At 44.3% G+C, this 15,635-nt stretch overlaps 1 protein-coding gene and 1 long non-coding RNA gene across 12 annotated transcripts in view; one reads left to right on the top strand and one right to left on the bottom strand.

Annotated features, from left to right (window-relative positions):
• The window catches only part of LRRC7 (leucine rich repeat containing 7), a 107,391-nt gene that overhangs the window by 53,447 nt on the left and 38,309 nt on the right, over window positions 1-15,635 (top strand). For 9 of the 11 annotated variants that reach the window (XM_068198985.1, XM_068198986.1, XM_068198981.1 and 6 more), the window contains exons 6-10: window positions 71-127; window positions 7,356-7,419; window positions 10,724-10,798; window positions 11,283-11,427; window positions 12,279-12,351. In XM_068198985.1, coding sequence (XP_068055086.1) covers window positions 71-127; window positions 7,356-7,419; window positions 10,724-10,798; window positions 11,283-11,427; window positions 12,279-12,351 — 414 coding nt within the window. Of the gene's footprint in view, window positions 1-70; window positions 128-7,355; window positions 7,420-10,723; window positions 10,799-11,282; window positions 11,429-12,278; window positions 12,352-15,635 lie in introns of those variants that run through there. The other 2 variants (XM_068198990.1, XM_068198989.1) reach the window with 2 other exon arrangements.
• Window positions 9,380-10,717, bottom strand: LOC137478896 (uncharacterized). The gene is made up of 2 exons (XR_011001863.1): window positions 9,901-10,717; window positions 9,380-9,574 (listed from the first exon to the last, which is right to left on the bottom strand). It is a non-coding gene; the product is annotated as an uncharacterized lncRNA (long non-coding RNA).

Here is a 15,635-nt window from a genome sequence, read left to right as displayed (position 1 = left end):
TAAAAGAATAATATCAAATGGTTCTGATAGATTCTTTGAATGCATTAATTATTTTCTCTCCTATTTCCAGACTTGTCAAATTGCGAATTTTGGAGTTAAGAGAAAACCACTTGAAAACTCTACCAAAGTAAGTGCTGGGGTATTTACATTTATTCACCTGGAATTTCCGAAAGTGCCAAATATTTGGATTGGTAGCAATGCAGTGGTGATGTTTCTCTGAGTTTTTGGGGGTTTTTTGCATTTATAACATAAATTCTACTGAAGGTTATTAGCAAAAAAACCCAAATTAATGATTCCAAGATCACCTGATTGTAACTCAAAAGGCAAAATTTGATATTTTAAGATAAATATTTGATGTTTTAAGATAAATATCTGATATTTTAAGATAAATAAACAAAATTGGGAAGCACCAGACGAGCTAACCATGGTCAGTGAGACTGTAGCAGCATTTTACTGTGCCAGCAGGATATTGAGTCCCTTCTGCTCAGGATTATTAACTTAAGTTCACAAAAAGTTATCAAAAAGCAGATTTTTTTTTTTTCATCTCTTGCATGCTCTAGAAAATATGGGTTTGAGAATATTTAGAAAATATTGCAAAAAAAAATTCTAAAATATTTAGAAAAAATAATGTTTTAGGGGAAAAATCAGCATTTGGGCATTGACAGGAATGGAATGTGTTTTGTGCTCATCAGAGCTCTAAATTTGCTTTGTTTCCTGCTAACTCCAGGTTGTTCCAAGATGTATCCATAGGAACTGGATGCAAAATGGTCTAAAATTGCTGGGAAAATACCAATTTAAGGGAATTCTGACTGTGGGGGATGAAAGCATGGCAGGATATTCCCATTTGCCCCACAGAAAAGTTTTCACCCTGCTGAAAATTCATGTTTAGCCCAAAGACCTTCACAAGGTTCTTCCATAAAAATGGAATTACAGAATTCCAATAAATTATGGAATAATTTCTTTTCCCTCTGTGTTGTTTGATCAGAGATTATCACTGATCATTTCCCGAGATCTTCTGAGCAGCTGGAAATATTTGGGAATCTCTGCTGAATGTTGCAGATAATTTTGGATATTTTATGGAAGCTCTGATTTGTCCCACAAAAAGAGAAAAATCTGGATTTTTTTCCTGGAATTTCCATAAAGTTTTGTAGCATTTGAGAGATTCTGACCAAGTTTTAATTTGGGCACTTTTACTCTGCTGGTGACCTTTGCTGGGGAAAGTGCGCTGGGATTTCCTGCTTGTAAAAACCACCTTTTCCCACCCATTTTCCTGATTTTTCAGGCCAAACATTCCTGAATCACAGCGCAGTCCCTCTCTAAGGGGAATTTTAAATGTTTATATTTGATATAAAATGTATATGTGGGTTTCCACCCTGGGGGAGGTCACCAGAGTCACCCCGGGAAGCTCTTTTGGCCAAGAGGCGGGTCATTCGTGGGTTGAGCAGGTATCGTGAAGCGGGTGTGAGCACGTAGGACAAGCTGCTCCTTGCCAGCTCCGTGCCAAGCCCTGCTGGAGGCAGTGTTCCGTGGTGGCACAGCAAACACACCTGCAAAAATAATCATCCACCTCTCTGTCGCTGCTGGACACGAAATGAGTACACAGAAGCTTGGTAAGCTCAAAGGAGGAAAAGAGAAAGTTTTATTCAAACAGCTGGTATTCGTAGAGTTCCGAAAGCGGCGGTGGATTGGAGGATGGGATTGCCACCTCTCCAACCACACTGGTCAAACCAACAGGCCATCAATTCTCTCCTCCCACAGAGGAGAATGCAAAACAATCGTTGTTTACATGAACAGTGTGAGAACGCCAGCAGAAATGCGTAAGCAAATCAGAAGGCACGGCAAACTTGTAAAAGAACTTTAAAACTTTCAAAAGAACTACAAAAGAAAACTCAATGCTTTTAAAAATCAGGGCAACACCTCTCCAAGCTGGAATTCCAGCCAGGGTCTCCAGGATCTCAGTCTCTGCCACTGCGGCAGACGTGAGGCAACAATGAGGGGAGCTTGGGAGCATCGCTTGCACCATCCTCTGCCTCACTGCCTCCCCAGAAAGCCCCGGCTCCTCTGCAGATCTCTGGGGATTTTTTGGCAGCAGGAGTTCTTTTCCTGCAGGACCTGCTGGGAAAAGTGGCATCCAATGGATCCTTTCCAAAGGAGCGAGCCCTGATGTAGGGGGAAAAAAAATTAAACCAGGATTTCTCCTGGACTTCAGGATTCATTTGCTTCTTGAGGAGGAGAAGTTGCAGTCCCCAAAAAAATGGGCAGGATTCGGAGGGCAGAACAGTCAAAATCTGGGATTTAACGTGCAAAGTCGCATCCTAAGGGACCAGTGGGAATCTGGGGATAAATCAGGAGCTCTCCAGGTGGGAATGAGGGATGGGAGAGTTTGAGAGGGGCTGGGAGCCATAGGTCCAAATGGACCCGTCAGGGAATTCTCACCCCAGCCAAAGGGATGTTTGTGCCACCGGGCAGATTCCAGATCCCTCCTGAGGTAAAAGAAAAACACCAGAATAAAAGCAGAATCTTCCTGATTGCCCTCAGGAGTCCAACAGGATGTTCAAATCCCGAAAAAATCAGTTCAGGGATGACAAAACGGGGAGAGCTCATCTGGGAAATGGGAAAGGCTGGAGCAGGTTCTGATAGGAAAAATAGGGATTGCACAGTGAATGGTATGGGAGGGCCTAAAAATAATGGTATTTGTCTAAAAATCCAGAATTGAGGGAGATATTTCAGTGTTTGCGTGCGCTCCCAGGGAATGTGCTCACTGGGGAAAGTGGGAAGTGGGGAAATGGGCTGAAAGCAGCCAGAAATGGGACATTCCATCACAGATGCCAGGGCTGAAATTCCTGAAATAATCAGATTTTCCAGCTCTCTCTTTGCAATCTTCCATCCTTGTCCTTCTCCTCCTGCTTGGAGTCAGGAATGAAAGGATTTTATGGGCAAGAAGATGATAATGATGGGGTGGGGGTTTTATTTTCCTTTTTCCTTTACTTTCCTCTTGTTAAAATCACCCATTTTATCTTGTTCAGTTTTCAGCCTTAAAATCAAAACCAGTGTTTTGAACTCTGGTTTTAATTCTTGGTTCTTTTAGGCTCTGACTGTACCAAAAGAGAGCCATGTGACAATAGAGGGTTGATTTCAGCCCCCCAGTTTTATTCCTGGGAATTCCCGCTCGTTCTTTTTGCTGTCAAAATTCAGATTTTTCCTTGGAAAGTTGTTTGGCTTTGCCTGTTGTGGGCAATGGAATGTGGAATTTTCTGCTTTGCCTTTTTCTCCAAATCCCTCAAGCTGAGCTGAATTTCTGGGGTTTTTAGCTGCCACAATTTAAGTTACAAAATTATTTCTGTGCATTCAATGCTATAAAAATTAAATTTTACAATTCTGTGTAATGTTTTCCTATCGATGCTCCAATATTTTCCTTGATAAAGGGAAAATTGGATAAATTTTCTTCTCGTAATCTAAAACCAAGGGCAGCCTGGTTAAAATTTTGCATTAAAATACTGGAAGGAGAAATGGATGCAAGAAGGATCTTCCTCAATTAAGAATTTCCTTCTGGGTAATCAATGAAGGGGTGAAAAAATATTTTGGTGCAGTTATAACTGAAAATATCTGGTTTGGCTTCCCAATTATACATTGGGAAAAAAAGCTTGGGGGGGAAAACACATTTTTCACCCACAAGAATTTCCTCTTAGGAATTTCTGTAAAATGGATTTTTCTCTGTCCTTTGAATTCCAAGTGTACTTTGATTTTTTTTCCTGTAAATACAGTGTGAAAAAAATGACATTTTTCTCTGACATTCATTCCATATTTTTCCCCAGGCCTTCCCACCTTTTTCCATTTTTCTCTTTCCCCCCAGATTTAGAGATAGACCCAAAGTTTTAATTTGAATTAATCCCACCAAATGAATGTGCCAGGTATCCACAACTCCCCAAAATGTAGGAAAAATCTTTTGGGAACAAGGCAGAGGGGGAAAGTTTTCCTGTTCTTGATAAAATTCAGATTTATTTGGATTATTTGTAACTCTTATTTATGATTATTTCTTAAAGGGCAGAGACTGTATATAAGGAGGTTTATCACATTAAGGTTTTTAAGCAGCGTCATAAAAACTGTGTGAAAAGCAGATTTTTGTTTTAAAAAGAGAATCAAGTGAATTAAACAAGATTCTTCCTATTATCAATAACAGTGGCTGTTTTGCAGAGGTTAAATTTGCAAATTTGAAGTCTCTAACCCCGTGGAGTGACAATTTTTGTGCCTTCTGCAGCCAAGACTTTGCTCCTGAGGGAGAAATGAAGTGAATAATCCAGAAATTCCAGAAAAACATTCTGAGATTACAGATCTCCCGATCCTTTACCTCCCTCCTGGCAGGAATTTGCTGGATAAAAGTGATTTTTACTTCCAGGAACCTGATAGCAGAGCGGTCCAAAGCTTCCCCGTGACTTACAAACATCCCTGCCATAAAATTCACGTTCCTCAGCACTCCCCAAACCCCTCTTCAGGAAGCTGCTTGGCAAAACTCTCAGTTTTGTTTTTTGTTTTTTTTTTTTTGAAGTGTGTTGAAGTCAGTGGAAGAGATAATTTAAATCAGCTGAGAATCTGTCTGGGGTGGGGGGGGATAAATTTAGGGAAAAGCTTCTCTCTCTCCTGCTGTTTTCTGAGATGCTGCTCCACTTTCCCCCGAGCTCCCGATGAGGTCGGGAAGTGTTTGCCACGCTTTGGGGTTGCAGGTATTGGCAGCGTCCCTGGCGCCCTGTTTCCTCAAAGAGCAGCCCTGGCTGGCCTGGGGAACGCACACCCCCCAGCTGCACCACCTTATTAAAATATTGCCAATATTTTCATCAGCAGCTGCTACTCCGAGGTTTCCCTCGAGGCTTTTCCAATCTGGATCCGCTTGCTGCTCGGGGAAGAGGCTGGGAAATGCATCCCATTGTTTTGCTTTGGGGAAGAAAGGCTTTTCCCGTTGTTTTGCTTTGGAAAGAAATGCTTTTCCCATTGTTTTGCTTTAGGGGAAAAGGCTTTTCCTATTTTTAAAGGGGGTAAAGTTGTTGGAAAATTTATTGTTAGTTTTTATTTTTAAATTATTTTATTAATTTATTTTCTTTTATTAATTTATTTTAATTTATTGATTTATTTTAATTATTAATTTATTTTCTTTTATTCATTTATCTTTAAATAGATTTTTTATTTTATTAATTGATTATTAATTATTCTTCATAGAATCCCAGATTATTAATTATTCTTCATAGAATCCAGGCTAGTTTGGGTTGGGAGGGAGCTAAAATCCCATCCAGTTCCACGGACAGGGACACTTTCCACGGGCCAAATGAGCTTCAAGGTCTTTTCCACGGGATTCTGGTGTTCTTTTCTGGAGGAAAAGAGAAAAGATTATTTTCCATCTCCTTAGGAATGCTGAATTCCAGAGAGAAACTTGCTGGCCCCGAGTGGTGGGAGGGGAGAACATGGATCACCCTGGAGAATCCCCCAGCCCCACCCTCCTGTTCTTGATTTCCGTGCCTCTGTAGCCTTTCAAAAAGCACATCCCACATTTAAAAACCATTCAAGAATGAATTCGTTTTATTCTGAACCTCGTGGGAATTCCACCCTCGTAGCCCAAAGTCTCCACTCGCTCCTGAGTGGAAGGAGAGCTCCAGATGGGATCCCCATAAAGGTTTGTGGGAGATTTTTGCGGAGTGAGCACGTTCGCTCTCCCCACGACATCATGCGGGCAATGAATGTTTAACTGAGCATTACTCATAATTGCTCCTTTCCCAATCCACCTCTATAAAATGATTCCACATAGAAACTTAACGAAGTTTTCCATAAGAAAAATATAAGTAATTATACGGAAGAGATAAAAATAGCAGCAGCTAATGGGAAAATCTAATTTTCCATTGGGAGCATCAGCAGAGCTTCATTTTCTGATGGAGCCCCAACTCCCTGAAATTAATCTGCCCCCACATCAATTTTAGTTTCTGGAATTGTTTATTTGACTGTAGAAATGGCACAAACAATGGTTAAAAGTTCCATTTGAAGCTGAATTTACAGTGGAAAACCCAAAGCTGATAAAGTTGTGTTCAAAAGAATCTGGCATGAAAGACAAAGGTTTTACCAATTTGAGTGTATTTAATCTCTGAAGAGTTCCAGGATTTAATCCTTGAAAAGACATAATAGAGATATCTAAAATATTAAAATAGATGTCATATAGGTAATATATAATGTGTGTAATAATAAAAATATTAATTGTAATAATATACGGTGATGCATTTCAGTGGCATTTGTTTCCCTGGTTTTGTGGGGTTTATTTCCCAGTTCCTGTGGGGTTTATTTTCCTGGTTTTATGGAATTTATTTCCCTGTTTCTGTGGGGTTTATTTCCTGTTTTTATGGAGTTTATTTCCTGTTTCTGAGGAGTTTATTTCCCTATTTCCGTGGAGTTTATTCCATGTTTCTCTGGGGTTCATTTCCTGTTCCTGTGGAGTTTAATTCCTGGTGTTTTGGAGTTTATTTCCCTGCTTTAACAAAGGAAAAGTGACATTTTCTGGCAATAAAACAGCAGCAGTGCTCTCAGCACAGCCAGGTTGAAATGCTGAACCAGGGCTCTGTTTTTCAGCCACAGCCTTTCAACAATAATCACTTTTACCTCTGGTACAAATTGCAGAGAAAAAATGGTTGATATTTTAGATCACAGCAATTAAGGCTATGCTAATTTTTTGATTAGGATCTGATTACCTCGGGAGGCCTCTGAACTGCCTGTTGAAGTTCATGTTAAATGATTTAATTATTTTCATCTTCTTTTTTCACTGCACCCCCCCCCAACCCAGCGCGGTGTTTGGTTCACTTTGGTCTGTCTGGGCTTAAGGAGAAATTCCGCACTTGGGATGAAGCCCTTCTCCTGTTTTGTTCATGGAAACAAAGGCAAAAATTGATTTATTAACTTTGAACTTGATAAAATCTGAGCCTTAGAGCAGGGGACCTGGCTCAAGAGTCCAAACACTTTCCAGCGGTTTATAAAAAAACACAGCAAATGCACAAATCTCTCTCAAAAAGCCACAATTTCTGTTACGTTTCACTTCAACCACTTATTAATATAACATGGGGCATTCTCCCTGAGCAAATAAGCAAAAATCTGCCAAGATTTTGTTTATTTTTATATGAAAATAATTGTTGCTGGCTTTTGAGTTCAGTGACCTCGGTCAGCGTCTCAAGGATGGAATATATTGTTGAAATCTGCATCAGCATCAAACTGGTGCAATTCTTTTTTGCCATCACAGTGTCAATGCAGCTTTATTTTCATCCCACCAAAACCTGACCGACGTTTTGCCTGTTAAAATCTCATTTTGAGTCTTTGCTCATCTCTTCCAGGTCAATGCACAAACTGACTCAGCTGGAGAGGCTCGATCTGGGCAATAATGAGTTCTCTGAGCTGGTAAGAAATGCTCCAGTTTTTAAGGGGAAACCTGGGGGGTCCACGGAGAATTAAACTTTTACCGGAGAGGCTTTGTGGGATCATGGCCTTGGGCAAGGGACACGTTTCCCTCCAACCCAAACCAGTCTGGCATTCTGCAATTCCAGCAGAGGTCAGTTCTGAACCTCGTAAGGAGTTTCTGCCCCTAACTCATCCCCAAAATCCAAATTACTTTCCGTGAAATTGAAATCTTTTGGGAATTTTCCCTGTTGTCAGCACAGGAAGTGAGAGATGCTGTTCCTTGGGAGCCATGGAAAAACAGGATCAGGGATTGCAGTCCTACAAGGGAATAGCTCCTGTAGGTTTAGATTAAACTGAGATAATTCCACTTCAAACAATCCCTGAAATGTCACCTGGTGCCATGAAGCTGTAGCAAAGTCTCTACATCTGTTTTATGGAGCAGCTCCCGCCCTGTTCCAGGCTGCTCATTTATTCCATGCAGGAGGAAAGAGAGGATTTAACTCCCATTTTTAATTAAAATCTTCAGCGTGGATAAACAGAGCGAAATTTTCAGAAGAGCTGCTTGGAATTTTAATTGTAGGAATTAAATCCTGCCCGAGTTCAGAGCCTTTCTTCTGGGGGTGGCTTGGGTTTGTGGTGTTTGAAAGGAACCGGACAATATTCCATGTATTTCCATTCCATGGCAGCCCAGTGATCCCACAAGTGATCAGGCTGGAGAGGGGTGGTCCCATCCTCCTGTTAGGGCCAGAATTCCCAAGTTTACTCATTTTTTGGCCAAAATGTAGGAGCTGGAATCAAGTGCCAGGAGCCAAATGGGCCAAGAGGCCAAGGAACAGTGGGAATGTGCAGGAATGTCAAGAAAAGTGGTGCTAGCTTAACTCACACCTGGACAAAAAGGATTAAGAGGTCCTGTTTCCATGGATTCTGAAACTCTGACTTGGGTTTCGACAGAAATTTCCTTTTTATTGGAGGAAGGGGAGTTGGTGGTGTGGGAGAGCCTCGTTTCTTTGGTGTCCTGGGACACCAAAGGTGTCCTCATTTCTTTGCTGTCCTTCCCTTGGGGCTGGAGAGCTCTGTGCCCTCCCTGATGGAGCCACGGGCACGGGGCCAGAACGAGCTCGTTCTGCTCCCCCACTCTGCTGGGATCAGGGCTCCCAGATCCAGGGAGACCTGTGCACTCCTGGAATGCCACTTTGGCTCCCTGAAGAGCAGCTGTACCCAAGCTGTCACCAAGGAAGGGAAGAGGCAGCTCCTGTCACTCCAGGAGCAGAAAATCCCAAAGTTTGGCACCTCCCTGGTTTATTCTGGGGAGTCAAACCTGGGGGAGGAGGAGGAGCAGCAGCTGTGCCCTGGAGCTGGGCAAGGCTGCTCCCAGCAAGGAGCAGGCAGCAGCTTTGCCAGGTTTGGCTTCTCTCCAGCCAGCTCCAGAGGCCCAGGAGTCTGCAGGCAGCAGCAAGGCTTCGGGAGAAATTCAGGAAGGGAATAGGGAGGGAAGGAAAAGAAAAGAGGATAAATTAGAATGCAACGTTCTCATGAATTCCTGTGAGTCTTCCATTCAGACTCGATCCCAGGAAGCTTTTCTGTATGGAGAGGGTGGTCAGACCCTGGGACAGGCTCCCAGAAAGGGGGATTAAGGGACATTTGGACAATTCCCTGAATAATATCCTTTAATTTTGGTCAGAGTGAATTGGTCAGGGAGCTGGACTGGGTGGTCAGTGTAAAACCCTTCCAGCTGCTTCCCTTCTGTGCCTGTTCCTATTCCTGTTCCTATCCCTATTCTATTCCTGTTGCTATTCTATTCTGTTCTATTTTATCCCTATTTCTTTTCTGTCCTACTACTATTCCTATTCCCATTCTACTCTATTCCAATTGTAGCATCCTATGTGGAAAATGGGAATATTCCCCAAACAGGCCCAGACCAAAGCATTTCTAACAGAGACAAACAAGGTTCTAATGGCACTTTTAACTTTTAATGGCACTTTGATACCAACCCATCCACGAGATCCCATCTGGATCATGGTGTGCCATAATGTGGAATATTCCATGGTGCTCCACAAGAATGGGAAATTCCATCATCCTGGGAAATTATAATCCAAGAAATTCCACATCAAATTGTGCTCTCTACAGCCCAGGAACAGGCCTTGAAGAAAGGTGTCTGTTAATGAGAGGGATTGAAAAGCAAATTAAAGTTGAGAGGGGAAATTATGATTATCCATAATGACCTCAGCCCGTGAACACTCCAGAGGGATAAAGAAACATTAATCAGCAGAGGAACAAATAGTATCAAATGTCCATTAATCAATTCAGCCTGGAAATGAGAAGTGGTTTTAATCATCGAAGGACAGCAGAATTTCAATGGAATTAACAGAGGCAAAATAAATCATCTTTAAAATGCTCACCACTGGCTCTTAACAGGAGCTCATTATGTGGAGATGTGGCAAACAAGGAGTGAGTTCTCCTGTTCGTCAGCTTTGCTCTTACCTGCTGAGGCATCAGGAGCTTCTCCCACCATTCCCCGGGCAAGTGGAAAATCAGATTTCTTCTGGGAATGGCAACATTCCAAAACAGACCACGCGGGGAACTCCAGGTCTCTCTTGGGGTCTGGAGCTCCATTTGCCTCTGCCTGTGTTGGAATCATTCCAGGGCAGTTGAACTGCTTCCAAAGGCTGATTTGGAATGGAATATTTCATGGAGCATTTAATACCAGGTTCGGACAGGCTTTGGGAAAAAATCTCTACAGCCTGGGAGGGCAAAGGCAAATTCCAAGTGTTGGTTTGCTGAGGAAAGTGTTTCGTGGGAAAGGAAAACGCTGCTGAGGAAACCTGGGAATATTTGTGGCCTGGATTTGTAATTCTGGGATTTCACAGTTGTAAGGAGTGAGGAGTGATTTGGGGAATTGCCTTTTTTTAGCTCCTCTCACCGATACCCTGAAAAGAATAAAACGGATGAAAGTTTGATTCTGCAATTCCAGGTTTTATCCGGGCCCATTATCTCCTGTGCATTCTGACTCCTGGCTGTGCCAACTGCAGATATTAAACCTCCCCAGGATGTGTCCTTTGGGCTCATTTCTTTTGCAAAAGGTTCTTACATTTTGCAAGTTTTGATAAAGAGCACCAGTGGTTAAATTACACAAAGGGAATGTTCTCTTCTTGTCCTTAAACACCTGGAAGGCTGAGATGGGGTATAAAAAACCTAAGGGAAGTGAAGAGGGAAGCTTTAATTTTTTAAGAAAATATTGATTTTTGTTTAACTAAAGACACATTGCTTTACTTAGCTGCCCATAATTACTTATTCTTTTCCTCAGCCTGAGGTTCTTGAACAAATCCAGAATCTGAAGGAGTTGTGGATGGACAATAATTCCTTGCAAGTGCTACCTGGGGTATGGACATTTATTCTAGGGACTTATTGGGTGATTTGGTGATTCCCCTGTTTGCCTGGCAGGGAACACCTGCCTGTGCATTTCCTTGGGTGGGTGCAGAGAGTCATTAGTTAATTAATTAATTAATATAAAAGTTTTGGGATGGTTCAACACAGAAAACCTCCACCTGCCTAGTGGAAGGTGGGAATTGTCCAAGGGAATATCCCTTGGATCTGTGTCCATATGGAGAAACACCTCAGCTGCGTGCCCAGTAATGCCAAATCCCGGCAGATTTAATGAATTTGGATCACATTAATTAACCTGGGGGGGGGGGTTATTTTGTTCCTTTGAGGCTGAGCCCCTCCCAGCCCTGCCGCGGGGAGAGCAGCGATCCGAAGGGTGCTGAGATAACTCCAGATCAGCTGGATTTGTGTGTTTGTCTCTAATTAACGCTCTAATTAACAGCTCTATCTGCTCAAGTAACTCTGTCTCACGTGCTATTAAGTCTATAGGGAAGTTAAAACAGCTCGTGTACCTGGATGTGTCCAAAAACAGGATCGAGACGGTCGACCTGGACATCTCAGGCTGTGAGGGGCTGGAGGATCTCCTCCTCTCCTCCAACATGCTGCAGCAGCTGCCAGATTCCATAGGTGAGGGAAGATCTGGGATTCCTCTCCATTTGATAGATTTTTAATTTTTTTGGTGTGTTTTTTGTTTTGTTTTGTTTTGGTTTTTTGTTTTTTGTTTTACGGGATTTTCTAACCACGGAGCAAGGCCTGCCATTAAATCCCATAGGAGGCAGAAAATGGTGTCTGGACAGTCCCATTTTGTAAAGTCAGGAGCACAATTCCCTGGCTGGAAGGAATTGCTCCACCTGGTTTGCTTTTTTAAGGAAAAGAAGCCAAGAGGGACAGAATTAATTTCATTTAAATGTAAAAATCAGTCTGAAAGCGATTATGGGGTTGCTGCTCATTCACAGTGGAAAAAGGGAATAAAAAGGAAATAATTCAAACTATGAATTTTCTTTTTATTTTGACTGTTTTACATGCATGGAATTCCTGGATTACCTAGGCTCTGTGGAAGTTCTGGGAGCTGAGTGGCTGTAAGGACATCCCTCTGTCCATTGGGATATTTCCTTTCACTCCTGAGCCCTTTTCCCTTTCCCTTTGAACACGGAACTGTAAAATTCCTCAATTTTAAATCAATTTACTCAGATTCCAACATGGATTGCTAATTAGTGCTGCTAATTATTGACACTCTTACTGGGTGTCTTCTCCTCCTATTTTCCATCTTCTTCTTCTACATCTCCCCATCAATCCCAGGATTTTTGTTCCGTGGCTTTCTGCCCAGATTGGTTTTTAGAGGGCATTTAGCAGGAATAAACCCATTTGGAATGATTCTCCCTAAAATCCAGAGCAGAGCTGTTCAGGGTTACATCCATTGCTCATGGGATTCTAGGAGATCCCCAAGGCAGCTGTTTATCCATCATTTCTCCCTGCAGGATTGTTGAAGAGACTGACAACTCTGAAAGTGGATGACAACCAGCTCACCATCCTGCCCAATGCCATTGGAAAGTGAGTCCAAGTTTCATCCTTTTTCATTAAAATACCTTTTCCCTTCTGCTCAAGGAGCGTGGGTTTTCAAATAGAAAATAAGACAAATACACTGAATTGTGAAATAATTTCCAGTCCCCAGGTTGCGACATTTAGATCTGGAGCACCACTTTTAATCCTGGGGATTTTTCAGGGCAAGGGGGAAGAAGGTAAAATGTATCCTGTTTTCCAAGAGGAAAACCAAAGATTTGGGTGTGAATCAATTTGGATGAGCAGAGCAGCAAAAGCAGAAGAATTTGGGGGAAATCCATCTGTTGCCATGGCAACAGCCAGGGCTTGGTGCTCACAAGGATCTGGCTGTGGCCTCACAGGGATGGAGAATTCCTGAAATATGACAGAAACCTCTGTGGGCAAGCCGGGGGGATTCCAGGGGCTGGGATCATGGGAAGCACTCAGGATGATCTGCAGCTCTGGTGTGGCGTCTCAAATGTCTCTGCCCCCTTCTGCTGAGGGGCTGCAGCTTGGTGGCTTCCAAATCCTCCAGAATGATCCCATTCCACCCCCTTGCCAGGGCAGGGACACCTCCCACCATCCCAGGCTGCTCCAAACCCTGGCCCTGGCCTGTTTCAAGAAGAATTTAGCTGTTGTGATGCAATTTGGGAAAAATAATTCATATTTGTCACCTATTCCAGCTGCAGCCCCTGAAAGCCCAGGCTGGCTCATCTTTGGAATGTTTTACATTTCGTGGAGAGGATTAAAAGCTGGTGATGGAAATCAGTGAAGGACAAAACTTTGCTCCCCAAATCTCTGTGGAGCAGCAAATTCTCATCTCAAGTGAAAGCTCAGAAGGCTCCAAGATCTCCTGGATGCTGCAAAAAGATGGATTTAAATCTAGCTTCAGCAATTCTGGGAGTCGGGTTCTAAAACCTTTTAAACCTTTTTTGTTTATTGTTGAAGGGAAACCCCCTTTTTTAACCCAGTTTCTCTCCAGTGTTTGCCATGGAGCCTTGCTTACATTTCCAAAGGCACAGCCACTGCTCCGAAGTGGGATTGCAGAGCAGCTGGGATCACCTGGGATCCCCACCTTGTGCTGGAGCCGCTGGCTGTGCTTTTCCAGTGAAAAATTCCCTCTCCTCTAACGAGGCAGAGTGTCCCACATCACAGTGAACTTGGCTCTCTGACTCATCCCTTTGGATGGATGCCTGCTGGGTCTCTTTGTCCGAAATTCCAGTGGTGGAACCCCCGCCCAGAGGCTGTCACTGTCACACAGGGATGGGCAATGTGGAGGAGGGAACGTTCCCTCTGGGATTCCTCCATGAGAGCACTCCGTGCTGGCTCCACGCTCTGCTGGGCAGTTCCACCCTCATTTTTGGGATTTCTCTTCAAAGGACCAGCCCGTGGTGGCTCTCAGAGTGCGCAATAGGCCCGGCTGAATCAAACATTCCACACAAACCCAGGGATTCCCGTGAATTCCCTGATGCAGCCAAAGGCTGGAGATGCTCCCTGTGGGATCTGGGAAGGTGCCAGGGGGAATCCAGGGCCCCCAGCTGGGCCTGGGGCTATGTTTGGGGCACAGGTCCAGTCTGTGCCAGAGTAGATTTGTATTCCCAGGTTTTAGCAGGACCTGGAGTGGAAGAACCAGAGGGAATGGAACTGGAAGAGCTGAGATCAGTGATTAGGAGGAGGAGGACAGGGAGGGCACAGCTGAAGCTGTGGTTGCCCCATCCCTGGAAGTGTCCAAGGCTTGGAGCACCCTGGGACAGTGGGAGGTGTCCCTGGCCATGGCCCTGGATCAGCTTTAAGGTCCCTCCCAACCCAAACCAGTCTGGGATCCTGGGATTCTTTGGTCTGCAGCATTCCTTTCGCCTGATGTTGGATGAGCAGTGCCTGGAGGTGAGCCCTGGGATTTGGGCTGCTTTGGCCATTCCCTGCGTGCTGCGGCTGCTGGGAACATCTGTGGCTGTAGGAAATGCAGCTGGGGTGGGTGGGAATCACTCTTCCTACTCCATGAATCTCTCTGCTCACCTCTCTAAGAGTATTCCTGATTTTCCTTGGACCATGAAGTGCCCCGTTCCTGTGGGTGCCCAGCTCAGCTGATTTGTGCCTGCCTTGCCTTAAGCCTGTCAGGAATGATGGGAATTCCTCCCAGCAGCGCAGCCAGGTTAATGATATTTTACCCAAATCAGCAATGTCAGAACTATGGCTGTTCCTGCCAGCTTCCCTTCGTGAGCCATGCTCCATGGGGATGGAAAATCCCTTTCTGAAGGGCATCTCTCCCACCACAGGGGCTACAGAGGGGAAGCACAACTCCACAGGGATTTTGGTGTTTTTCTTGGGCCATGTCCTGATGGCAGCAGGCAGGAAAGCAGCTGGGGAGGGCTGTGCCACCATCACCTTCCCAATAAAATCCTGGCCTGATGAAGTCATCCTTCACTGCCAGGGAAACTCCTGGATGCAGCTCAGATTTCCTGATGGCCTGGGACATGGCAGCTCCCAAGGAGATGATCTCATTCTTGGGTTATTCTTGGGGTCTGGGTGTCGAGGTGACCCCGAGAGTGTAAAAGTCCTCGTTTCCCAGCCCAACAGCCAAAGAAGGAGTCTGGATGCGCAGGGTCGGCTTCTCAAGGTTGTTTATTTTCCCTTATCCAGAACATTCTCTCTCTGCCCTGCTGAGCTCTGTCCAGCAGGTCGGCCATGGCATTCTGTCTGTCCTCAGGGCGGTGTTCACATTTTATACCCAAAACTCCGTGTGCCATGTTTACAATAACGTGCCAATATCTGTCATTTATGTGGGACAGTGTGTCTGTACCTCAAACCAACAGAAAAATGTCACCATCACAGCAAGACATGGAGGGCAAGGAGAAGGAGAAGAAGGCCAGGACACGCCCAGATCCCTCCATTTTGACCCCATTCTAAAAACCCCAAAATTCTACTTTTTCACCCTGTGTTAGTTCAACTACCGCACTACTCAAACCCTTGTGGGTTGTAATTCCTCACACAGAGTTGGCAGTTTTTTCCATGGGCTGAAATCAAAGCCACAGGTGTTTTTGACTCCATGCCAAGGTCTCTGAGCCCCCTGCCAGGGTCTGGAGCCAGCCAGGGCAGCCAGAGGGATGTCCTGGGTTCGCACAGGTTATCAGCAGGGAGAGGGGAATGTGCTCATCCTGCAGGTTAACAGGATCCCCATCGGGCTCCCCTCAGTTCCTGCAAACAGCGGGGCCTTCCCTGAAATCTTTTTGTGTGTGGTTTGGTTGAATAGTGGGTGCAGAGCCTGCCTGAAAGGAAAGCTGGAACAGAACCTGCAG

The sequence above is a fragment of the Anomalospiza imberbis genome, chromosome 9, assembly GCF_031753505.1.
Source record: "Anomalospiza imberbis isolate Cuckoo-Finch-1a 21T00152 chromosome 9, ASM3175350v1, whole genome shotgun sequence".
NCBI classification, from domain to species: domain Eukaryota; kingdom Metazoa; phylum Chordata; class Aves; order Passeriformes; family Viduidae; genus Anomalospiza; species Anomalospiza imberbis.
This window is presented reverse-complemented; position numbering and strand designations above follow the sequence as displayed.